We start from the raw sequence: 27,044 nt of genomic DNA, 5'->3' as shown, positions 1-27,044 counted from the left end.
TTTCTTTTTAAACAGTTTAAATCAAATGGCTGAAGAAGCAGATGAGAAAAAGAACTCTCTTCTGCTAAAACGTGAGGCTTATACCCCTAGCAGAGCTCTCCATAAGCCCTGCTAGAAAACTAAAGACAAGACTTAACAAACAAGATGTTTAAGATCATAACTTTTATCGAGAAATCCTGAAAGGCTCAAAAAAAAAAATAGTTAGAAATTCATTTTTCCTCAGCGGCAATTTCTCCAGCACTTCTGATCCCCGTGAAGGCAGATGAAGGAAGACAGCGTGCCCCCTCCCCACCGCCGTGTGGGTGAGGTAGGGATTGACTAACTGTGGAAAAATCCACATAATTGAGAAGACAAATGTTGAACAGTTATTTTACGGCTTGAACTATTCAAGGAAAAACGCGGAGCGTGCCAAGAGGCCAGACAGACTCATTGTGGATGTGTGTGAGTGTGCAGGAGCCCACTCACATTTCAGAAGCTTTTATCCTCAGCCAGCTTGTGCCTTGCTGGTTTATCTGTTTCTGGAAGCGCTGTGTCAAGCTGTAAAAAAACACTGAAAGAAAAAGGATCATCTCCCAGTATGATGTGTACGTACAGCGTAATAAAAATCCACACACGGGCTCGGTAGCACCACTCGCTATTAGGGCCGTTGGTTGTTTCCCATGAAAAGGCCCTATTTTCAGTTGCTTAAAACAATGAAAAACTTTTAACAACTCAGGCTCAAGGTTCCCAACTTGGATGTCAGTTTCCAGATGAACTTAAAAAAAATAAACTAAAGTTTCAGCCAAAATATCTCAGCCATTTCTGAACAATGCTGGGTTTTCCGTGTTAAGACCCTCCAGTGGCCTCAGGAGCTACAATACCCCAACACTGTCACGTCAAGACACACGGCAGCTAGAGGGAGGTGGAAAAGGACCCAGAAGGGGAACTAGTTGAGCAAGAACGCTGGAATACTGACAGGTGGTTTCAAAATGAGGATGAGACATTCAGAAGGGGAGATTAAAGATCAACTCAATAACAGCAGCAGAATGAGGAGTCTGAAGGAAGCCAAGCTGTAGAAGAGATAGGAAAGACCAAGCTAGAGAAAGTCACAACAGAGGAGCTGGCAGTCCATCTCCCACTCTAACTCAGCTCAAGTTGTCAGGAATAACACAGGTTCTTAAAGATGTCCTACGACCAGAACTTCCCAGCCTCCTGACATGTGCCACTTCACTGCTGTTGTAAGGACAGTTGCTCCTTTTGACCTCGATTCAATTCCATTACCAAAAGCCTTCTCCCTCTGCTCTCCAACCAGCTTGTTTCATCAAGAACCTTGTGTTGCCATCTCGGCCTTCTCTTTAAACTCAGCTACCCCAGCAGTTCATCCTTCCTGGTGGGTCACACCTCAGTGCTTTAAATCACGCTTTTACCCACCCCTCTGGGCCATCTCCCTACGTCCGCATTACCTTGAAGGGTTCTGGCCCAAGCTGCATGCTGTCCCTTCCTCGGTGCCAAGGGGCACTCCAGTTTCTCAAGATCATTTGGAGGAGTTCTAGCATTGCTCCCAACGTAGCTGCCACCTTTGCCACCTTTGTATTACACAGGAGTTGAGCAAACACACTGTGTACTTCGTCATTCATGTCCTTAACACAGAACAGAACCAGACAGACCTACACAGTCCAACTCAAGACATAGTTCTATTCCAACTGTGAACAGCCCGTTCCTAATTTCTGAGTGTAATTATCCAATCGACGTCACACCTATTGAAGATTATTCATTTCAACCCATGCTTCCATAGATCGCTGACAAGAAAGTCTCATGAGACAGCATCAAAGCCATGCTTAAGTCAAAACGACACCTAATTCTTTTCCCCTACTCATAAGGCTCTTCTCCCAGAGTAACTCCAAACTCCTTTGACGCAATTGACTCCTAACAAGGACTTACGTGACAGCCACTGCAGACTCGCCCTCTTATCAATCATAGAAACACTGAATGGTTTGGGTTGGAAGGGACCTCAAAGATCATCTAGTTCCAACCCCAATATCTACATATAGTTTGGTTTGCTGTACCAGAGTTCTCCCAGAAGTGTGACTGCTAGAAACTCATCCCACCAGAGCCTGAAAGGGAGCACAAAGATGCTTACTTCTTTTTCTACTTCTGCTGTCAGCAACCATCCACGAAGCCCACAGGCAAGACATCCCACACCTCTTGTGCTGTTCCACATCATCCAACACTGGTAAAATTACCCTGTCAGCCTATGTTGCAGGGGTCCCTGTGTAGGTGTTCCCATCTGGCTGCTGACCCAGGCTTGGAGACAGATCCATACTGCAGTGGCTTCCTTGTTTTGGGGTTTTTTTCAGTTTTCTTTTTAAGAATACCAGGAAACTTTAAAGATAAACACTGAAAACACTGAAGCAGTAAAATCATGTACTTAAAAGGTTAGGAAATTCTATAACACTCTTTTGCATAGATACATTTTTTTCAATCCGGGGGAAACTCAGTGTAACCCTAGTTTTCATGACACACCTCCTTCAGCAGGCAGCACAGGCAGGGCTTACTTCCTTGACAGATACCAAATACTTTATTTTATCCTCACCATCCAGCAAAGGCTGTACTCCTTACGGACTGTGTACAACTCCAACTCTGCTCTGAAGAGTTAAAAGCTTTCTCCCAGACCTTCCAACAATGGCCCTCCTGATATTAAGTACGAGTGCATTTTGATTTTGAAAGCTTCCTTGGGAGATGAAACACTATCATCCCCAAGTCCGAAGGAAAAATAAGAAAATTAAGTTAAGGTTTATTTCGGATGTTCAGTAAAAGAGGGTTTGAACTTCTTTTTAGAAACCCACTAGGCCTTATCTATTCTTTCAAACAGTATTTCATACTCCTCATGTTCATGGAGAATAGACTAGATGATCTTTATTTAAAGGTCCCTTCCAACTCAAACCATCCCATGAGTCATTACACCCAGAGCACAGCCCACGCCAATTTGTGTGAAGTGCCAATGCTCAAAATCTCCAAAAACCAGACCCTACAATGCCAAGTCAGACACACAGAAGGGAATCACCTCTGAAAATGCTTGGTTAAGATGGGTCAATCACCATCACACAGAGCTCCTGGGCACAAGCAGAGATAGTTTTACGCTCTAAGGCAAAATTTATATGCTGCTGCCACCGCAAAAACCTCTTACAATCCTTGCCTTACTCACTAAATGTTCTCCCACACCTGGAAGGAACGAGGCAGAGACCTTACAGCTACCTTTTGTCATTACATATACTCGATTCCACCCCAGAAGAGATCGAGTCCTATGCACAAAACGAGGCAGGACCTGCAGAAGAACAGTGTGCGATTGGTTTAAGCCTAGAAATACACGGGAGACATGTCATTTAACCTCAGTTTTGGCATCCCCCAACTTCTGAGCGTTCATATTGAGACTAAGCATTCCACTACTCAGATCACTCGTGACAAAATCACTGCTTTAACACGGGTGTTAATTTTTCCCCTAAGAAGGGTTAACTCCAACTAAACAGCGTGCAATAAAGACAGAACATTTCCCCAGTAAAACTGAAGTCATTTCTATTTCGTACAATAAGCTCGGGAAGCAAAATAAAAATCTATCTGCATAGTATGAGGTCAGTCAAGCTACGGATGGTTATTTTACATCTGAATATTAAAAACATATGCTTCTCTGTAGAGGTTTTTAGAAAACCTGAATCAAAGAACACTGAACACCTTCAAATCCCAGCGACCAGAGGACTATCTCAGAAGGGGGGGTCAAAGCGTGCAGGACTAACTTTACATGATGAAAACACCCGTTGTTTAGCCAAGCCGATGAACGTTTTTTAAAAATTAAAATCCAATCTTTAATCATTTCGTATTTACAAACTACTCCTAACAATGAGGTAATATATCCACAGCCCCCACTGGTTTTAGTCTCATAACTCATTCATGTTCCATACACAATGCTAATTAGTTTGTACTACAGCAAAAATGTTCTTAATAAACAGAAACGTGAAACGACTTCAGGGCTCCTTTTGATTAGGCAATGGCTATGTAAAATAATCTATAGGAGAAGCATTTTACTGCACGTATACCGACTGGGTTATCCGCACCAGACGCCACGGGCTCGCGGTTGAACGCTGATGAACGGAGAAGGAGAGATGAATCGCATCCCTGCTGCACTTCAACAAGTCTCAGCATCACTGAGAACACTAGAATTCCTTTTCTTTGATTTTTTACAAGAATATTTCTCTATACATACACAGAGCAACAGCTAGAGCAGGGCTCCAGCCTCAGGTGAAGTCTCTAAATCGCATTTTGATGGGCACGTGTTGGGTTAACAACAACCACTCACCAGGCAAGTCACAGGCTTCGACCACCGAACTGGCACTGAATAAAAGGTTGAGCTGAGTTTGTCTTGGAGGCTCCTTTGCCACCCGCCATGGCCAGAGGTGACACTGCAACTTTTTTTTTTTTAATAGCTTTGTAAAATAAAAGATAAAAATAGATAATGCTTCGATTTTGCGTTGGCTTTAGAAATCTGCCTTTGACAAGAAATTAAAAATGTTACATAACCATGTAATTAAAGCATCATTATGACAGATCATTCACTTCAAATGAGTCACTTTGGTTAAGAACATCCTGGATATTCACTCTGAGTGTGTGCAGCATTTTCTTGACCAGTGAAGGACGTGAACAGTGGTCTGGTTTTGCAGCTTATCCATTTATGAACATATTTATGCTCTGACAGATTTTAAAGAAGCCGGAAGCAAAAGAACCCATCCTCAACGGTGCATACCAAACGGAGAGTGACGTGGCAAAAATGCCAAACACGCCAAGCTTTGCAAGCCACCAATGTTCACCACCCGTCACAGAGTACTGGGTTCTCATGCAAGCATGTCACAACGAGAAAACATCATCTCTATAGGGGTAAAACAAACAGCATTCAGGATTTCTGAAAGCATTCTTCCAACATTATTGCACTAGATTAGATTGCCTCATCAACAGGGCCAGAGGCCATTTACACTATTTTTTTTTTCTCCCTTTTTTTATTTTTTTTATGTAACAGATGAAAGGATTACAGAAAGTTTTTCTGGGGCCAAATTTGGAATTAATGATGGGAAAATTCTTTTGCTAATCCCCCATCTCTCCCACTGCTAGCAGACTCCTGAGGCTGGAAAAACCCAATGTCTCCTGGTACCCTGCTTCTATTTTGCTCATCACTGCAAAATACTATGCTCAGGAAGTTTGAAAAGGACCCTCAGCTTTGAGCAGAGCTATAGCGAAAAATCTGAGTAAAGAATGACATGAGACTCCAATTAAAACTTGGATGCATCCCAAAGAAATCAAAGGATGGGACTCATCTGCTCGGGGCAGACGTCTGCCAACAGCCACCTCCATCCGACCCCAGGCTCGCTCTACGGTCAGTGGGGAGAAATGGGCTTTTCTGGGACACGCTGTGCCCTGCTCCAGGGTGGACGTAGACTCACAGAATGGTTTGGGTTGGAAGGGATCTTCAAGATCATCTAGTTCCAACCCCCCTGCCATGGGCAGGGACACCTTCCACTACACCAGGTTGCTCAAAGCCCCATCCAATCTGGCCTTGAACACCTCCAGGGATGGTGCAGTCACAACTCCTCTGGGCAATGTCAGGCAGGCTGGGGGGGAAAATCACACCTCAGCTTTCCCCGCTGGTGTCTGCGACCACCAAGGAAGCTCGGAGAGATCGGCTAAAAAATGGGCATTGCGGGGACGTGGAGCTAAGCGAGGCTGGCATCACCCGAGGAGCCTGCCCAAGGAGAAGGACTAACTCTTCTGGAGAGCACAGCCACCACCGCAGCTTGGCCCGTTTGCAGGATGTCCTCTTACAAACCTCAAGCGTTACCTCCTCAGCACTGCCTGTCAGCCCACCAGTGCAGTAAAAATAGATACCGCCAAGTAACTACCCTTCTAAAAGCAAAGTTTAATCATTTTTCAGTCATTTAACAAACACAAAAGAATTTACACATACCAACTCTACTGGAGAAGTAAACTTTGCATAATTAATCGGGATGCCTCCAATACTCCTGCATCTGCAAATGCACAGCTACACCAACTGGCACTGGAGGGAAAATGCCTCAGGCCACCTCGAAGAGCTGGGAAGTGCAAAGATCTCAGCTGGAGAAAGAGCTTGAGCTGCCAGGGAAGCAGAAAGGCAGGTCTGAATAACAGGTTGTCTGGAAAAATAAGTACAGTTACCCAGCTCCCTAAAGTCTGTTTCATTAACTATGAGACATTATCAGCTACTTCTGAATTAAGTCATGTTTTATCATAATGCCAGAACAAGCTAAAGACACCTAATTAGTTGCAGAAGGTGGGAACGTCCAAAGCAGGGAAGTGGAAGTCAAGCTTCCCATAGCAACAGGCAATCTGATGGAAAATTTGACTCAAACGAAAGAAATATTGATGCAGCATCTTAATGAAGATGAACTTCCCCTGCCTCCCCACAATACAGATGATGCCATTATCACTCAGCACTAGGAAGGAAAAAGATTCCAAGTAAGGGGAAATTACAGGGCAGTTATCCTCATCAACCTGAGCATGTAACAGTGACAGGAGACTGGCAAAGTGCCCGAGAAGTCTGTAGATAGTTAAGCACAGGGTGTAAAATAAGATGCGCAAAGGGAAAGTAGCCCCTGGAAAATATTGCTAGGGATTTCAGCTTTTCCAGTGTGCCAGTGGCAACAAAATGCCTGACCGTATCCCCCTGTATCCACAAAAAAAAAAAAAAAGGGGACTGCATAAAGTCAGGGAAAACACGAGTTTCACTTGCTCGGTAGTGATGAGGCCAAATGCCGAGTGATCTGGTCCCCTGTCTGTAAGAGTCGGACTATTTCCCACCTTTTTCACACTCCTTAAAGATCTACAAACAACACGCCCTACATGGCTGGCAGGATTTACTCTCGTGATTCTGGGACAGTGAGAAGAAGCAAGGGCAATCCAGCGTTTTCTCTTCCCCCAGGATCTGGCCCGCAGTCAGCAACAGGCAATCCTCGCCACTTTTTATTCTGAGCGCTCAGAGAAGTTTCCACCTTTGGAGAAAGAGTTGCCTGCAGCTCAAAAAAAGAGCTCCCAGGAAAACATTAAGGATTTTGCTCTAGGCTTTCTGACTATCTGTAAGACAAGCAAGTCAAACAAAACTGGCATTATTTGTGAAGAGGAGGGTTAAAGCATTCCCAATTTCACAGATGTTTCAAGGCTTCATTGCTAGAAAAAGTCTGGCATGGTCACGCAGAAATGCAATGGTACAATGCACATTACCTCCAGAGTCCCAAAAACATAAGGATTTGGGGAACCTTCCCCTACCCCCAACAGAGGTAAATGGGACACAGATCATATATTTTCCTGATGAGAAAGCAAAGTTTCACAGAGAATTAGTAAACATGCTCATGCTTCCCACCTGTTTTCTATTTAGAGGAAAAAAAGCAATTAATAGGACTTTTTAAACAACAGTTAATAGAAGAAACATAGAAAACTGATATTTCTAATTGAAAACGTCTTTACTCACATGAGGCAGAGGATCAAAATATGACAAGACCACTAAGCATAGTTTCTCTCAGCTGCACAAATCACTTCTTAACAACCTTAAGATCAATAAACAAAGACATATCCTAGACATTTCATGTCCCTCCTGGATTTAGCCATGTCTGCAAGGCAAACATGAGAAAGCCGTTCGTTCTTCTCTCAGCTGGAGCAGAGCTCCCAAGTAGCACTTGGTGTTACACGACTTAACACAGGAACCTGCTCACTCTGAGCAGAGAAATACAAGGGGAAAAAACTGCAGATTCAGGAAGGAGCCGATTTCAGCGTATCATTTCTCAGCAAGTAAAAGGACATTTACCTTCTCGCTGGTTAAGTACAACACAACCCAAGGACGAACCATACAGCTCAAGGCTTTGTGCAAGGGAGACAGCTGGCAGGGTTCCACGGCTCGAACTGAGCTCTTACCGTAGTGTAAGGAATGAAAAAGTCAGAAAGAGCAGAGGATCTGCTCTCCTAGGGACAGCTTATGTCAGGCGAACAATTAAGTGAGTAACAAAGCATGTTTAACAGGAGAGCAATTCCACCGTTTGGATACTGGCTCGTTTTGAAGAAAATAGGTACTCTTCTAGTTCGATATTGCACTTAATTCGATCCTACACTCAATGCCATGAAACCTTCCAAATCCAAGTCATCTGTAGCAAACAATACAACACGTCTCCTTCAATCACTGGCTCAAGACTCTTCCATTTCCTCAATAAGGAAAGACACAGAGTAAGAACACTCAAGTGAAACCCAGGAACACATAAAAGCTTTCCATAAAAACTGTCATAAAACTGAAAAACGCGAAATATCAACAACAAAATTTTGTCCTATGTACAAATAGTCACTGATCTTTTCTTTCAAGAGGCAGGCTTGACAAAAACATACCGTGTTATACATTTTACACACACAGCAGGGTACACAGTGAAACACAACAAAACAATCAGGTCATGAATGGACAGAACCTGTAGTTCTTGTTCATGCATAAACCTTTACAGCATCATCTTGCTACTCTGTGGGCAAAAAGCAGTGCGGTTTTATGAGGAGTGACAAGAAAAAAAAACACAAGCTTACATAACAATGAAGGAAAATGAGTCTCTATGAATCTTGTTCTTACCATTCTGTTCATCCAGCTCATTCCCAATTTCCTGCCCCATTTGCTTTTGCCGGGATATGATTGAAGAAAGAGCATCAAGTCCAGCATCTTGCTCTGCACCAGAAAATATAAAATTACATGAAAAAAACCTGCTGATATGCCAGGCTATGTACCATAAAATATGCACAAGTGAAGAAAAAGATCTATTCTGTGTTTAAAGAGTTAAAACTTATTAAGAAAAATATATCAACAGAACATGAAAATGAATCCTTAGGGCAACAGCACTCTTAAAATAATGTGAATGATGGGTAATTATTTTGTCTGCTCTGGCTGGGACATTTAGCTGAGGGTCCCTCAAAAAAAATAAAAATCCAAGAATTCAACATTTCAGCTTGTTACTCAATCATAAATGCAGGAGATTTTCTGGCACACACACAGATCCCTGATTAGCCTTTTCAAATTTTCCAAGAAACTTTTAACATGAATAAAAGACAAACAGGTGATGCAAACACCAAAGAATTCAAATAGATTTTTAAAGCTGCAAAGTTAATAAGTTCCCACCAGCTCTGCAGACACTCCTTTATTAAGATCCAGATCACCTCTGCTACGCCAGTTTGCAGGTACCAGGCAACCCTTGGTAAGCACCTCAGCCAAAACATGCAGCTCTCCTTGCCCAAAGCCAACAAGAAGTAGAACAAGATGGAGGCTGGAGTGTCGGTGCTCTGACAAACTGCACAGCAGCGATGCTGCACAGAGCTAGGCTGCCCAAAAATTGTCCAGCACACAGAACCTCCTTCCCATCAACACAATGAAGGTCTGGCCCTGATACCTCTCTCAGTCTCCCCAAGGGATACCCATGGTGCAATCAAAACCTGGAGCTTGAGGTTTCTCCTGGACCATCTGAACAGAGCTCATGCCATCGTCCTGAAATGTAGCTATAAATGTTTTCAAATCCAGGGTCTTATCTGGAGACTGATTTCATTTGATCACTTCCATACTTTAATTGCATAGAAATTACCTTATTAACCACCTGATGTCCTCAGGCTGAGGTTCTCCAACACTTCCGAAGTTAGAGATTCCTTACGGATGCTGAGGGACGAAATCTAAAGACTCTTTAGATTAGCTAATTCTTACCTCGTTCCAATTCAGCAATACATCTAACACACCCCAGCTTGAAGCACAGCAGCAATACCACTAGTGCAAATAATGAGATCCCACCAAAAATCCAAACCATGAGTATGGTCAAAATCAGGGATGCCCTGTAAGGTCTCTGAAAATTTGATTTACAAAGATGCTTCCAGTTAAGAATATTGCAAGCACAATACTGCTCCTGCAAATACCTAAACCAACCACCTGGAAATTTAAGTTTGGCATTTCTAGAAAATAAAAAAGCTTCTAGAAAATAAACAGCACAGGTTATTTTATTGGCTTTCTAATAAGGGCTCCTCTCAGAGTCCCAGAGATGCTTAGAAAAAACAGAAAGACTCTTGTACCTTCTATGATCCTTCGCTGCTGCTGCCTGAGATCGTCAAAGCCAAGCCCTCTGGTTTCCTCAGACTCTTCCAAGAGCCACGGGTTGGTTACACCTCGTTTGACCCCTCCCGTCATTAGGCTGGATCTGAAAATAACTTCAGTAAATAATTTTCAACCCAAAAGCCGCTCATCATACAATGTGTGCTCGCACGACTGGCTGACAGATGGACGTGTACATATTTGTGGCGCTCCGTGTGATTCTCTGCAATCACAGAAGAAATTAGCCAAGAGGAATCCGACGATCTCCAAAAACAAAGGCATTTAGCAGGCTCCCCAACACTGCCTAGAAGTGCTAAAGGCACTTTAGGAATTAACTAAAGGCACTAAAGGAATTAACTTTTCTACGTGGTGAAATGTACGCCATACGTTGTAAAATATATTAAATATTGTTTGCGTGTGGAAGACACAGCCTTCAAAACAACGACAAAAAGAACGGGGTTACTGGGAATACACTTATTCCTGAATTTGCTGGGATCAAAACACAAATTTTAAAAACAGCAAGGTACTGCCTGAAAGCTTGCAACAGTGAAAGGATGAGCACATTAACACAGATGCAAATCAGAGGCGATGACTGATTTTCTGCAATCCTGACCGGAACATTTCTGCATTTCAAAGACTGCAGCTGGAAGTTACACGGTTATTCTCCTGCGTCTCCCAGTCTGGCACCAACACGAGCAAGAAGCCAGGCACACACACTCTTAAATGAAAGAGTAATCAAGTCACGAGTTTTCTTTTAAAAGAATTATGACTTGAGGTTGTTCGCGTTAGAGACACTTCCCTGGTTACAACGGAAAACAAGTTTTTCATGTCCAGGGCACATAAATTCAAGTAGTAAAATGAAATGCCACTTAAATATTTTTCTCAATACCAGATTTCTGGTTTCTGTGTTTCAGCTTTTCACTGGTTTCTCCTACAAGAAAAACATTGTAGACTGTGAGCCACTTGAACCCAAAACTACAACTCAGATTTGGGGAAAAAGTCATCATAAGATCAGTTCCTCAACAGCAGTACAGAAGTGAGAGGTTTTGCTTTCTGGTTTGCTTGTTTTAAACTCCCTATTTGTATTTTCGTTTTACCTTTGCCCTGTTCTTTCCCAAAGCACTTCCACAAACAAAACAAGAACAGAGAGCATTTTTAGAATCTCTCAAATTCTGAAAATTTTTTAATTACACTCAGATCTATATTTAATTTTAATTTTTTTTTTTTAATTGAATCCAGGTCCCTTCTCTGTGAGATATACTGAAACGTTGTATGGGACACACGTATGTTCAAAATCATTTTGTGGTCAAAACTCTGTATTAAAAGAAGTTAAATCTGCACGAGTATCAGTGGAACGAGGAGGAGCTCACGCATCCTGCTGATACGGGGCTCAGCTCCACGGAGCGGGGACTGAAGTATCTTACAGCCCTTGGGTATTCAAGTGAAATCCAGAACTTGTGTCTCGGAGTTCCTTGAGGAATTCTGGTGAACTAGAGACATCTCCTGGCCGTGGGATGGATCGACACTGCTGAAAAATAATTCATCTCCACCACGTGAGCTTTGGGTCATCCATAAATCACAGGCACGTATGTCCTCATCTGCGTGCAGCTCCCTACACACTTCGTATCCCATTCACAGCCAGGTGAATTCAAGAACACTTAGCTTCTCACTTAACATTTTAGCATATTCATTCAACTTCATCTCAAGGTAATGTATTTGTCAGAATGAAAAAGAAATATTTTTTTGCAACAGGACTTTTAGTAGCTTATTGTAAACCCCATCATCTCACTTAACCATCCTGATGATGCTGCAACACTGCTCCAGAGCAGAACCCAGACTGCCCCACTGTGCCAACAACCAGCGGGCCACCATGGGCAACATCTGAAACAGAGGAGCTGGGATTCTTTTATATTCCAGTCCTTTGCACTTCCATTAAAACTCACATGTACTTATGGAGGTAGGGAATTGGACTTCATTAGACAGACACACACACCTGAAATAGTTTTACACATAACCTAGCTTTCTTCATTGCTTTAGGGGATTAAATACACTCTTGTATTTTCTAGTCTCACAACTGCTATCAGGTCCACAAGCCTAAACACGATGGGAGCATTACACTTCTGAAGATGCAAAGATCACTACAGTCCACCCAGTTCAGCAGCTCAATTAGCAAGCACACAACATCTGGGGTTAACAACATCTGACCAAATTACTTCAATAAAGCAAACGGAACATAAAGCTCTTCGCTTGCTAAAAAGAGCACAACTATTTCTGCCTGTTAAAAAAAAAGCCAAGGCAAGCAAATTCGAAATAATTTGCACCGCTCGCTCTCTCCCTCCCCCCTAATAACCTGCCCTGTTCTTGTGGTTGGGTCATGACAACTGGTCTGCTCGTTACAATAATCTTTTTGACATGTTTGGTAACTACCTTCCCACACAACACAGCATAACTTCCTACTTCCTCTGATCTTACCATGTTTCGCTTTGGTGGTGTGAAGATTAAAGCTTATCCAATTAGCCACCCACTGCCTCCGCCAAGTTAATCACATAAATCTTTGAAAGCGTCACAGAGCAGTGGAGTGTGCGGATAGCTTTTGATTACAGGAGCAGATTTAACTAATTACGAGGCTTAGCAATGCGCCCAAGTATAAAAGATGATGGGGTTTAAAATCAGGGAGCTATGTCACTGCTTAACAAGGGAGGGCTTATCTTCCAGAAGGCATTGTTTCACTGGTAATTCTTATAAAACTTCCCAAGTAACTTAGATTAGTCAACCAGCACTTACTTCAGACCAAGGCCACACATCAAGGCTTACGGCTTTGGAAGACTGATCAGCAAGACTGAATTTTAAACAAAACCTGGGTCATATGACAATTGGTTGGATGATCACTTAACATTCCCTTAAGGACACAGTTGAACAGTGGGGCTCTTTGAAGCACCCGGAGCACCTCAGCTTGGCATCACAGGTCAGTCTCCAAGGCACTGGCGAAGAAGCAGAGGTATTCTCTCACTTACAATTTAATCACTCGCACTGGGAGGTTGTGTGTTTTAGGAAGCTCCAAGCTGATAAATAAAACAAGTATAATTTTAACATACAAAACAAAAGCTCTCTCCTTCTTCAAAAAAAACCAGGAGAAGCCATATGAGCCCAAGCACTTCCAAATCCCTTCCAGGTACCTTCCAAGCAGAGATTTATCCTCAAGAACCGCTCCCCACAGGAAGCCTACAGAAGGGGTAGCATTCCCTGCAGCTGGCAGAGGACTTCCCTGGCTCCACCAGTACAAGAACCAAGAGCAGCATATCTCATGTTCAAGGAAATGCCATGTTTCCATCTACCTGCAGTTCGGTTAACTGGTCCCACCGGCTTCAAGGACTGGAAGCTGCACAAGCCAGCTGCCACACAGGATCCCGGACAGCCGACTTGCAGAACACAGCAACTTTGCAGCACCTCCAGGATCACTAATTCCTGCCCACAACATCGGCACGGCAGAAGTGGCGGTTCCCAGCCACCTCGTGCTCGTACAGGACAGCAGGTGCCAGTGGAGGAGCAGCACAAAGCAAGGAACAAGCTGGAAGTGTGTGTGCACAGCTGCACAGGCACACTTATCTCGGAGGAACACGCACACTCAAAATGCTGAGTGTCTGGGTGGTGGGGTTGTGGCAAGAAACTACAGAGGAGACACCCCTACACCAGGGTAAGCATCCCCCGGGATGCTCATGTTAAATAAAACTCATGTTTTATTTCACAGCAGCCTCACTTTCCTATGCAAACCCCCAAAATACACCCTGTACTAAACATTTCCATCAGAGATTAATCTTGCTGTCAAATATTACCATCTGCTTTCTACACCATCCCTTTCTACGTAAGATTTGACATAGTACAACACTAAATATCTTATAAACCAGTTTATATAGTGCATCTCAAAACAGTATCACCTCTACAGCCCAGCTGCACTCCTCAGGAACGAGAAAATTGTACGAACAGAGAATTCTTTCCAGGAAGAAGTTGCACCTTGTAAAATGACACACAGAGAAAAGGCAAAGGGACAAACTACTCCCACGAGACCGGTCCCACCTTGGCATTTGCTCTCACTGCAGACCCAGCACGCCCACACGGAATAACACAGTGTCACTGTTGGTACAGGAACTTTCAGGCAGGAAACTTCAGGTAGTTTTGAGCAAACTTAGAAGGCAGAAAATACAGCACACTCAGCCTTGAAAGCCACTGTCCTACTGATGTTTTTCCCCGAGGCTAATGAGCAATAACCTACAACAACATGCATGCAGGCACAGCCTGAAGCACAATGCCTAAAATTAAACGGTTTGACTTACTTTTCCTCTGTTGTGTCTAAATATCTCTTCTTTTGATATCCTTATAAATGTAAGTATCTACAGTTCTCCCACAACCACAGTCCTGACTTCAGTGAGGTCCTTAACGAACCTGTGGTATGCTCCGTAAGGAGAGAGAGAGAGAAACTGTCCCTTGAACACAGACCGAACCAAGGAGACTTCTCTCTCTTAACAGAATCTTCCAGGCAATGGAATCTGGGCTGGACACAACAATCCTCAGGTTTTGCAGGAAGCTGAGCAGGCACCATACCTGCTGCTTGCGTGAGAACACCCATGTGTGCAGAGGCTGTAACCTACGGAGTGCTTCCAGGTGGCCAGCAGTACGACAGGTGATGACCCAAGTACAGAGACACAGTTCAGGGGATGAGGAGGGTGACGAGACAATGACAACCGTGTTGGCTCGTGACTACATGGCCAAAGACACATTAATCCTGGGAAATCCTGCCCCAGCCCCCAGATGTGATCTTGTGACTCGAGCCTCGGATGTTCTCAAGTATGGGTTTCTGGATGGACAATTCACCTCTTCTTCCTCACTTTCCACCAATCTCCTGGCCACAAGGCTAATCACACCTCATGTCGGAACGCTGCCGCCAGGAGGGCTTCCAACAGTAACTGGCAGGGAGAAAGGAAAGCAGGACCAAGTTTTAAAGGCACTTAACTATTTTTAATCTTACTTTCCAAAGAACGTCTGCTTCTCCATAAACAAGAGGCAGGTTCACAACAGCATTTAAGCACCTAATGGCTGATGGATTAAAGTGAAGCACCCATGGCCTATTTGGCATTAGGTAAAACACTTGTTTGGATTAAGACCTAAATAACTTACATCTGACAGAAAACTATTTAAACAGAAAAAAATGGTAACCCATATTAAAGAAAAAAAGACTATGGACTCTCATAAAATTTATCTAGGGTAGCTATTACTTAAGGTGTTTTGTGTCCCACAGCTAGCAAAAGTTTTCTGTATTTTGGAGAAATTCAAAGAGAAACCAAGAAAGGCACATTGAAGTACACACAATTTATCTTTCACTGGTGATCAACATATCCTTCTGACTACCTGGTCAGGCAGGAGGAGGAATATTCTTGATTCCTTCACCTCCACAAATACTTAAAGACTCACAAAATTGTGATACTGTGATTTCCAGAAAGCCAATGTTTCTAGTTGCTTTTTTGACTTCTCACTTTCAAATAGTATGAAGCCACGGGGATTTCTACTCCGTAAAGTCTGCACAGATCTCTTTCCAAGGAGAAAAGAAGGGAGAAGATCCTGAAATTGCTTATTGAAAACCAATTAAAGAAAATTTAACTGAGCCTACTCAAGCAGAGCCATGTAAACAGCACAATCCTTCCCCTGGAAAATTCCAGTTGCATCTTAATTAAGGCCGACAACGCCGGAAGGTAAACTCATGCTATCCCAAAGAAATGTAGTGTCCTGCCCTGTGCTCTGGCCCAGGTTGTCAGTTAGGATAAATACTAAGAGCATTAAGGCCACTGTACTTCACAATCAGAAATCGCTTTACAGCGGTTTTCAAAGGATGTAAAACTCACTGAATGGTGACCAAATATAAACGAAGATTAATTCTAGGAAAACCTTCACAGTTATAGGCCACGGCGACAATAAATATGTGATCAGTGGTGCAAGAAGGTTAATGAAAGGAATGACTGCTGGAAAGAAAAAGACTTCTGAAAATGTGTGCTGTCACATCAGAGGTGGATTAGATACGGAAAACCAATACAAAACCAGAGAAAAGTGTCACTGCTAGAACTTAATCAAGCAACATGTGCTGATTTTTCTAATGCAGTGGGAAAAGCTGACTTTCAGACTTCAGACACACCGAAGAGTGGCCTTTGCCACCTACTGAAATCCAAAGCAGACTGCTCCACAAGTCTGCAACAATTTTAGAGAAACCCAGTGCTACAAACAGCAGCTTAACCCTACCAGAAGCTGTTGTCCTCAGTCCCTACAAGCAGTACGGCAGGCAGGGAAGACAAGCTCCTTCCCTGCAGCCCTACACAGGAATTCAAGGCAAGAGAGAAAGGTTTGACTCGCTGGCACAAGGTTCAGGCCCTGCCTGTACCACTGAAAACAAGACCTACAAGGGAGAAGATGGAAGGAAGGGCTTCGAATTCACCAGGCTGAGAAGAGTTGGCACAGTTTGATCCATTTTTAATTAAAGAACTTAAAAGAGAACTACAAAACTCCAAGCCTTGCAACACTACCAAATAAACACTGTCTCTGATGTTATCTTGTGCTGGAAAATACTGGTTTCTCTGATTGTTTCTAACAGAGCCTGAAATTCTCGTGGGATTTTGATATTTTCCTCCCATCTGCCTTGACACCTTCACACCAGGGCAGCTCTAGGTTGAAGCTCACCCTCTGTTTGCTCCGCAGCAGTAGCACACCAACACTGTCCTGCCACAGCAGGGATGGCCACCCTTCAGAAGGTCAGACCAGTTGATGGGCTGCTTAGAGCAGGCAACACAAGAGCTTTCTCACATCGTCAGTCCCCGTAGATATTTTGCTTACTTGCTGCTTTACAAGTTTCAGTTGACTCAGCCACAGATGTGAACGCCAGCACCGCTGCATCGACTGGATTAGCACTGAATCACAGAAAGGTTTGGGTTGGAATGGACCTTGAAGATCATCTATGATGACTGAATGCTAAACCAAGAACAATTAATGGATCAGATCAAAGTCTACAGCTTTACCATCTGCAGCAGGTGTTGCACTGACAACATCTAGTCACACCCAGACGACAAGCCACGTGCTTTGGCTGTACCAAACACCGCATCGGAGAACAAACCACATGGAAACCAACCTCTGTACGACATCATTGAACGGACCCTCACAAAACATGAATATAAATACAAACACAGAAAACTGTCAGCTGGACTTTGAGTAACTCTTATACTTGCTCCAAGATACACAAAGTGAACAAGCTAGAAAAAAAACGCAAAAATCTTATTTTCAGCATTTATGGTAGGACACAACACTCACATTGGTAGCCAATTTTTTTTACCCTACAGCAGCATCAAAACTATCTTTGCCTTTTTCAAGCACATAAGGAAAAGAGCCCGGTTCTCAACGACCATCAGCAAAAAAGGCTCACGTATTTCAAGTGTGAGGACTTAAAAGCACACAAAGTTTCTTTCTGGTCTAAGACTGAGGGCAGACATATTGCAAAAAGGTGAGAAACTTTCTCAGGAGGGCTCTAACACTCTCCCTCCCATGAGTAACCTTACATGAGCTTGTATAAAACATAATGCTGTGTATTTGCTACAGAAAAGGCCCAGCGAATACAGCGCATTAGAAAACGCCTGCCACTTAACAGAACAAGCGAAAAATTCAAAAATAAATATCAATTTCTATCGCAGGTCCATATTGCAGAAGTACAGCAGCACTCTTCAGAGGCAGATCTCACTACACCATGGGTCAGCAGAGGGGAGGAAGCTCTGCTCAGCCACATCGTGTGACCCAGACCACATGTGCAGCATTGTGCAGGGCTTACAGGGCAGAGCACAGCCCCCCTGCACCACCCACAGCCCCCCCTTCTTGCACCACCCACAGCCAGCCTAAGAAGTCTGGGCCTGCTGCATTACAGCTTCCCACACATCAACAAAACCAGTGCCTGAGCTCAACAGTTGTGATTCACGTAAAACTTCCAACAAAGTACATTCACTTTTTTAAAAATATGAGGCTTTAAAACAAAGTTTTACCAGATACAGTCTACACTCGAGAGGAGTTTCATTGACCATGGAAACATAGCAAGCTCTGCAAACTCAAAGCCTGCAGCTCTGCTTCTCTTCTGCATCATTTTGAAGGACAGGAGATTACCTCAATCTGCAAAGGAAAAATTAGGAAGAGCAAAACCAGTTACCTGCCCTGGAAATTAGTCAAAATGGTAATTCTCACCCAGAGCAGTATTTAGTGACTGCACGGAGTCAGGAGACAGGTAAGTCAGACTCTCTGATAGCGAAGCTTTTTTTTTTTTTTTTTGCACAAAAAAAGCTAAGCCCTAAGCTCAGGGCTGATCGAGATCACAGCCTATCGCCCAGTGAACCATGAGGATGCTTCCAAAGTTGTCCCTCAACACACGTCACTTCCAATCTGACGTACCGCTGCCCTTATCCCGTGCTAAGGTGGCAAATTCAGTACCCATTTACTTGCCAAGGAGGAAACAGCAGCTTCATTTTGATGTCCGTAGCCTGGCTACCCGCTTAGGAACACGGCCTATTTATTGCTACCCCTCTTCCCCTCTCTGTCCTCCAGCAATTAACTCACGGGGCAGTTTAAACACATTGAAAGAAAAAGGAGTCTCAACAAAAATCAACTTCTACAACACAGATGAAGAGGCAGAAGAGGCAGAGCCTTTAGAGCATCTGCAGCACATGCAGCGCTCCAGGCGGAACCCAGGGCAGCCTCCCTCGAGCAGGGGGAGGTCACTGAAAACACGGGGGGAAAGAGGAACAACAAGAAGAAAAGGGAGGCAGGGCCATGCTCTTTGAATTGGGAAAGAGGAGTGTAACGAATTTGCAGGAATCTCTCAATTCTGCTGCTCAGCAAGCGTTTTTAACTCGGTATTTTAGTGAGACACAAAAGCTCCCAGATGTGCAGCAGCTGCAGGGAGCTCCTCAGCAAGACACACGCATGCTCCTGCAGAAGCTGCCGACAACTCTGAAGTACAGACAAGGGGAGCAAATACTCACAAGCAGAATTCCATAGGCAAGAGCTGGTGCTGACCTAACTGGAAATGGATAACATTCCCAAGGCCATTAACAACCCAGCCTTCCTTATTTCGCTGCACGTTGAGTTTGCGGGACTGCAACATCTGCAACAAAAGATGTCTTTTTGCACAGCTGGATATCAACTCCACCCCTAAGGTGGTTTGTACATGGACACAGCACCGGTGTGACTGCCACCAAACCCAGCTCCTGCACTGCTAATCATTTATTAACGCAGACAAGAGGCCTGAATTTCACACTTCAAGAAAAGGCTCTGCCTTTCCTCCTGCTCAGAGCCCACCAGGGATGGATTCTTCCTAAAAACCTGTCAGAGATGACAAACGGAACTCCTTCCACTAGGAAGGGGCTGTAAAAGACCCGCATAAGGGGCGCACAACTCACAGGCTATTAACCAGAAATACTGTTCCCAGCAGTGAAGGACACACCAAAATGGAAATTCAAATGTATTCCATTTGAAGGCTCCTGCTGACTGCTACACAATATGGTCACTGGGGACTGTCTGAAGCTTAAGCCACATCCTGACAGTTTTCTTTCCAACAATTCACGTAGACCTTGTGTGGCAGCACCCATCAGTCCCACTCAGTGACTGATTCTACCAGATCACTTTGTATCACCTCCTCCAGACAACTCCCCCTTCCCCTTCCCCATCCTCCCCAGCTTTACAGACACATAGGATGCTGTCACTAAAATAAGCACAGGATTTCTAAGCAAATGAAACCAGAGTTTGTTACATGCAAAGGCAAACGTGTTCAGTGGATGCTTCTGACATTATCTTCAGCCGTACTCAAAGCACAAATCACACTGCTCACTCGAGGTGACAATGCCATACCTTATCACATCTGGTTCCGTGCCTTCGTTCTTGTAAGATGCCTGAAGTTGTTTCTGCCGTGTGAGAAGGTCATCCACCAAATTCTGCCTCCTGTCTCCTTCCAGCTGTGTGCTGACGGTACTTGGTTAAGGACCAAACTTAAAAACACTGAAAAATTTGGATTTCATTGTATAAAATAATCCTGGTTATACATTCTTAAAATAAATCAGATCTCCTGATCATCAAAACTAACTAGAGTAACTATTTTCACTTCAGAAAGGGCTGCGACATCTAAGAGGCCAGCTCACATGTTTCTGAATGAAATCTGCTGTTACTCTAAACATGTTTCTGTAGTTTACATATCTGAAACAAAAGGTTTCATACAGCGAACCAGAGTGATCTTCAGGTCATCATCTCACAGTAACAGAGAACTGGAAGGCTATTTACTGCCAAATTAGCATAAGTATTAAGAATAGCATTTCCCCCTCCAAAATCCAACACAATTCTTCTTTCATTTATTACTAAGAAGTCCTGTGCAGTTGATCTCTTCTGTAACACTGACAAAGTACAACAGAATTCCTGCATGGAGTACTGCACGGGTTAAGCTCAGGAAACGATGAGTCTTCTTAAAAAAACTCTAACTTATAGAATCAGGCAAGGCTCAAACAGAACTGAGCTTTTGAAACCAGCAGGGTACTTCACATCTTTCACTGGAAGCTCATAACACAGACCAGGTGAGAGGCTCCCAGCCAAGTGGTCAGCAAACAACCAAAGATCTGCTTTGAGCGTGTTTCCACCTGCAATTCCCCAGCCGAACGCCTCGACAGCCATGGATACTGCATGAACCCTTTTTCTGCTGCATCTCTGAAAGACACAGTGCCCTGAAGTGCTGCAGCTTCGACAGGAGCCGTGTGTTTGCTTTTTTAAATTAATCCTAGTGACATTTTGAAGGACTACTAACTCTCTTCCAAGTCCTGTTCAGCAGATTATGCAATAGCTCCACTGATTTGTGCCTGTTTTCTGCCACAGCAGTAGCATTCGTCTGCTCTCAAGCACTCACTGGACAGGAAAGTTCTACCCCTGGCCATCAGCACAGTGCCCAGGGGGCCAAGCTTAGGAGGGATTTCTGCTATAGCAAGCCTGAAATTAAACATCCATTCATTAAATCAGGTTGCTGCTGGGTATCTTCAGCACACTTCTTTGACTCCTTAAGCCTGACTATCCCAGCATATGGAAAGAGCAGCAAATTCAAGCCAGGCCACAGGGTAACTCTCCTAGAAGAAAACCTGTGATTTCTTTCTAAGGCAGGTTTTAAAGCATTTTGACATCACTCTGAAGGTGCAGTTCCAATGCTCCTTAGGTCAGCCAAAGCCAGGGCTGCCACATCCCTGCCCACACCCTGAACAAGGCTTCCTCCTTTCTTGTTGCAAGCGCTGGCACTCCTGCAGCCAGCGACTGAGCCGAGAGAAAACAACAGATCAGCGAGTTTTCTGCAAGACCAGTGAACTCAGCTCACAAGCCAGCCGCTCGATCAGCAGTGCCAGCGCAGTGCACGGTGACCACAGCAGCTCTGAGATTATTCAGACCATAGAATCACAGAATGGTTTCGGTTGGAAGGGACATCAAAGACCATTTAGTGCCAACACCCTGCCATGGCAGGGACACCCTCCACTACACCAGGTTGCCGAAAGCCTCATCCAACCTGGCCTTGAACACTGCCAGGGATGGGGCAGCCACAACCTCTCTGGGCAACCTGTGCCAGTGCCTCACCACCCCCTGAGGGAAGAATTTCTTCCTTAGATCTCATGGAAATCTCCCCTCTTTCAGTTTAAAGCCATTGTCCCTCATCCTGTCACTATACGCCCTTGTAAAAAGTCCCTCTCCAGCTTTCCTGTACGCCCCCTTTAGGTACTGGAAAGCTGCTATAAGATCATCCCAGAGCCTTCTCTTCTCCAGGCTGAACAGACCCAACTCTCTCAGCCTGTCTCCATAGCAGAGGTGCTCCAGCCCTCGCATCATCTTGGTGGCCTCCTCTGCACCCGCTCCAGCAGCTCCATGTCCTTCTTGTGTTCAGGACTCCAGAGCTGAACCATCTTGCAACCAAAGTCAGCCCCATGCCCACCATGCCAGAGACGCCCAGGGTCCCAACTCTTCTCTACACTACAGCTGCAAAGAAAATATTAAACATCAGCACAAAGTTCTAGCGACAAATCTTCTAAAAACAGACTGAGGAAAACCCCCTAAGTGCATGGCAAAGTGATTACAGCATATTTTTCCACTCCCTTCCACAATACAGAAAGGTCAGTGACTTGATGTTGACACAGATACATCTGATGTGTTGATACAGCCCGGAGCAGCAAGTCCTTCAGCTGATCGATCTTCTCTCTGAGATTCTGCAACGACGATCTGATAACCACATTGAGCTGAAGAGGAAGAAAGAGATTTATTTTTTTCAGTCTGAGTTATATTTGCATAAAATTTACTACTTGCAGGTGACAAAACATTTAAATTCAGCTACGCTGGTGTGAAGGACTCCATCCTAAATGAAGAAAGCCTGCCTCAGAGCCACAAGGGAACGATGCAGTTAACTGGTTTGGACTGCTGACAAAACAAGGAGATAAATAGCTCCAGTTTTGCAAACACAATTCTCATGCATTAATGCTGCTCAATACGGACAGCTTGCTTTCAAGTCTTTCTAAACACATTCCTTAATATGGGCAAAACATTGCAGCACATTTTAATATTTTCCAGTTAGTTTTCCAGTTCTTTCCTCTGATCTTTAATACAAATACAGGCGCCAGCTTCTTCTGCCACCAGGTTTCTTTCCCAGCTTCCAGGATCAGAGTGAAGCTTGCTACAGGTTCAGACATTCCCTCCACTAAACTCCTCCAGACTTACAACCCAAAGAAATTCACATTTCCTCCATTTCCCTTCTCAGCAGCACCTCAGAACCCCCAGCCTTTTCTCACAGCTGACCTGCCCAAGACTCAGATGTGTCTATTCTTACTAAAAACGTCTGTTCTTACTAAAAATGTAGTTAAGCTGTCTACATTCTTCCCTGCTCCAAGCAAGCTCGAGGATTGCAGGAATCCTCCTCCTCTCTCCCCACCCCTTCCCAAGTCAGACTGACATTATCCTCTGGGTTTTTCCTCCTTAAGTGTTATGTCTTTTCATTGCAGTTATGCACAACACACTAGGAAAAACCGCTGTAACTGCAATTAACTGTGCAAGTCATCCTAATTAAAACCTCATGTGCCTCTTGTTTACAAGATGCCAGCCCCACTGAGGGTTAGAATAGTTAGCAACCTCAGATGCTCTGCGTGATGAACTAGTAACGAAGAAGGAATGTTTGCTTTGACCCTTATTCCTGCGTTCTTGAAGACACAGAGGTGGCAGCCAGACACCAAAGTCTCACTGAACAGTTGCCGTGCTGCAAGGATCCTGCCTGGAGCTAAACTGCACCCAGCACCTGCACAGGGATGGAGCAGGAGTTCCCAAAAACTCATCTGGTAGCATCAGAAGTTTAAATCTCTCTGCCTTAGTGAGACTTGTTCTCAAATGCCACCAAACACGATGACAGAAAGCAGATGCAACCATGCTGAGGCAGTCTTGAGAGCACGCAGCCAACGCGGAGCGCTGCGAAACCCACTTTCAGACCCAAACGGCAGCGTTCCAAAGCCAGGCTGGAGCACATATGCTTTTTTGGGAAAGTTCCTCTAGCTCTGCAATCAAGTAATAAAAGTTTTCTAATTTCATTTCATGCATACATTTCCTGCACACATGTCCAGGTGGAGAATGCTGCCTTTAATCGACCCTGAACAGCAAAATAATATAAAGGTGCACACGGCCAGGAAAGTCATCTAACACACAGACATCCTCTGCTACCCTGGCCAGAAATTGCAGTGCTGTAACAAAGGATTTCACTTCCATTAAAGAACAAAAGAAGCCAAAGGTGGTTTTAAGATGAGCTCAATAGAGCAGAGTTCACAGCTGGTAAGTGCTGGCTTGGTTGGGGTTTTTTTTCCATTTTAAATTTTATGCTCTATTTTTCGCTCAGCGATAAGCAGTGAGCTTTTTTAGCCATGCTAAAAATAAAAACTAAAAACGTGTTTACATTCTCCCTAGCAGGCAAACTCTGCACAAAGATCTTTTTCTCCGTTCAAACATTCAGGATCACAGAATATATGGCTGCCCAGCCGTGGATTCCTCAACGTGGGTTTCTGTTATGGAAACAACTCTCTGGTTGGAAACTTGTTTATGGTAGAACCAAACACTGCCAAATATTCATCTTTAACTGTTAATGGATTAAAGGGAAGCTGTGCTGGGAAAACACAGAGCACGGAACAACTGATTTTATGAAGAAATAAGCCAACCGTGTGATGTTTCCAGAAAACACGACCCAGGCGAGTCCCAGCACAAGAAGGGCTCAAACAACACTGATACCACGTTTTGTTGGGGTTTTGGAACACATCACAGACCACAGTGATGCACACAGAGAACTTTGTCCTCTATAAATGCGGATGGATCAAGCAGCAATCTTTTTATTGGCCTTCTATTGCTTGAGCATACAGCTGGGCAATTTCTAAGACTTCATCATCTTGAAAGCAGGGAGTTTAATCACCACCTTGGCATACATACTCCTCTCAATTCTACAGCTAGAGAAAATATTTCTCTCCAATCCCACTTATTTGGGCCTTCTGAAACCTCTTTTCAATTCATGCCAAGTTTGAGTCAGTCACTAAAAAGCACTGATTATTGTACAAAGCCTACACAGTTTTCTCCAAGGTTTCCTTAAAGGAAACATTTCGAAAATGGCATTTTATTTTAAAAGCCATCAGCAAGGAGACTGGCGAAGACGAACACCATCGTCGCACATCATATTCCAACCCTGCCATAGATAAAGAGGGGCAGAGCCTACAAAACAAATTAGTGGGGGTTTTAATTATGCAAATTATTACAAATGACTAAGTCGAGGGCTTGCCTGTACTTTCATCTTAACACAGTCAAGGGAGAAGCTAATGGCACGACCCCTCGGGTGTGCCATCGAGCAGGCCCCTACGCTTCTTTAGGGAAAGGACTAAGCTTTTAGTCCAAAAGAAAGCAGACTCCTGGGAACCTTCTTATTTTTTAAACAGGAGGCGTGAAAAGGTGGAGAACTTAATACTCCTGGGTAAGCTCTAAGAACATAATATTCCTGGGTAAGCTCTAACTTCTGCTTCTCATTCATATTTAGCTCTGGCCTTGTATTTTATTAGACACGCAGCCTAAAAAAGGTTACAAAATTCACATTTCATCTGATCTACAGCCACCACAGAAAGGAAGCGAGGCAGCTTTGGGGGGAAGAACAAACCTATTCAATATTTATGCAGAAAGGAGCACACAGAAGCTGATGCACATTAGATTCAGCATCTCTGAACACAGGCAGCAACAGCCCCGAGCAGCCAACGTGTGCCCCACACTCCCATGGCTTCTCCTTCTCTCTTTTTGCAAGCCCAGCATCACCGCATGCATAAAACATTCCTTACTGTTAAATCCAACATTATTTTTGCAACACTGAAAACAAATTGTATTCTTCTTTAAGGAAACCTTACGGGACAGACCACTAATATTCTGTTCCTGCCAGTACAGGTAACTCCAAATCCCCAAATCTCCAGCCAGCAGCGATGACCTGATGCAGCCACCCCCCCCCCGCCTGGTCACTCGGCTACCGCACCCTCCCAGGCAGCGCCCGCTTCCCTCCGCAGCCGGAGGGGCAGGAAATTCGGGACTTACAGCTTCCTAGACACTCCTGACTCCTGCAAATTTGATGCTGAACCGGCATTTCGAGCAGTCAAAAAGCAAAATGTAGCTCAGAAAAAAAAAAAAAAAATAATCCCCGTGCACAAATCCCAGAGCCGCTGGCAGAGCAGTACCTTGGCCGAGCTCTCCCCGTTCCTTTGGGACCGGTTACGCTCCTGGATTTTCTCAGCGATCTCCTGGGCGATCTGGCAAGTGGCATCGTACAGCGAGAGCCTGCGGGGAGAGGCGGCAGCTGAGCCCCCCGCCCCCGCCCCGCTTCGGGCCGCGGTTGGGCCTCGCTCTGCAGGGAAACCTCGTGTGCGCTTCACCACCGCGTGCGGGACAGCCCGCCGCACGGAAATAACCGCTTTTTAGGTTTACCCAAACGGAGCTTTTTGGGGAAAAAAGCTCTCTGCAGGGAAAGGGCCCCCCCGCCCCGCCGGAGGGCGCGGAGCGAGGCCGGCCGGCGCCGAGCCCCAGGCTCCGCCGCGCGCAGGCAGCCCCCGCCCCGCCGCGCTGTCGGTTCTCCGGAGGCCGCCGAGCAGCGGCCGCGGCCCCGTGTGCGCGGCGGGCCCGCACCTTACCGGGCACGGGGGGCGGATCGGCCCGGCTGCCGGGGCCCGGCTCGCAGCGCCCGCGGGTGGCCGAGCACCGCCGGGGCGGGGATGGGAAGGCGGCGGCAGCGCGCCCGGCCCGCGGGAGCGGCGGCCGGAGCCGACCCGGTGCTCACCAGGGGTCCGGAGCCATCGCCGCCGCCGCCCGGAAGAACCCCGCGCTTCCGGCCCGGGTCAGCTGACGACGGCGTCCGCCGAGGCCCAAACGCCGCCGTGCGCAGGCGCCGCCCGCTGGCTCGCGCCCCCCGGCGGCGCGGGGCGGGTGCACAGCGCGGAGCGGCGTGCGGGGTGCTGGGGTGCATGGGTGCCAGGGTGCAGAGGTGCAGGGTGCACAGTGCAAAGCTGCAGGGTGCGGAAGTGCATGGGTACAGAGGTCCGTGGTGCAGAGGTGCTGGTTGTGCAGTACAAGATGCAGAAGTATAGCATGCAGACGTGCACAGTGCACGGAGGGTGAGGTGCGTGGGTGCAGGGTGAATGGTGCAGGGTGCAGAGGTGCAGAGGTGCTGGTTGTGCAGTACAAGATGCAGAAGTATAGCATGCAGACGTGCACAGTGCATGGATGCTGAGGTGCATGGGTGCAGGGTGAATGGTGCAGAGGTACAAGGTGCACG

At 45.2% G+C, this 27,044-nt stretch overlaps 1 protein-coding gene across 1 annotated transcript in view; it reads right to left on the bottom strand.

Moving 5' to 3' along the window:
* STX8 (syntaxin 8) overlaps positions 1–26,580 on the bottom strand; it is a 110,439-nt gene extending 83,859 nt beyond the window's left edge. Inside the window, exons 1-6 of the mRNA XM_086624065.1 lie at positions 26,550–26,580; positions 25,954–26,053; positions 22,370–22,464; positions 20,063–20,173; positions 10,126–10,250; positions 8,654–8,746 (exon numbers count right to left, since the gene is read on the bottom strand). Of these exons, the coding sequence (XP_086480191.1) occupies positions 8,654–8,746; positions 10,126–10,250; positions 20,063–20,173; positions 22,370–22,464; positions 25,954–26,053; positions 26,550–26,566 (541 nt within the window). The 5' untranslated portion in view covers positions 26,567–26,580. The remainder of the gene's footprint in view (positions 1–8,653; positions 8,747–10,125; positions 10,251–20,062; positions 20,174–22,369; positions 22,465–25,953; positions 26,054–26,549) is intronic.
* Between the last annotated feature and the right edge of the window lie 464 nt (positions 26,581–27,044).

This window comes from Tauraco erythrolophus, chromosome 20 (genome assembly GCF_009769465.1).
Source record: "Tauraco erythrolophus isolate bTauEry1 chromosome 20, bTauEry1.pri, whole genome shotgun sequence".
Lineage (NCBI taxonomy): Eukaryota > Metazoa > Chordata > Aves > Musophagiformes > Musophagidae > Tauraco > Tauraco erythrolophus.
Note: the sequence above shows the minus strand (reverse complement) of the source record. Positions and strands in the feature narration are given on the sequence as shown.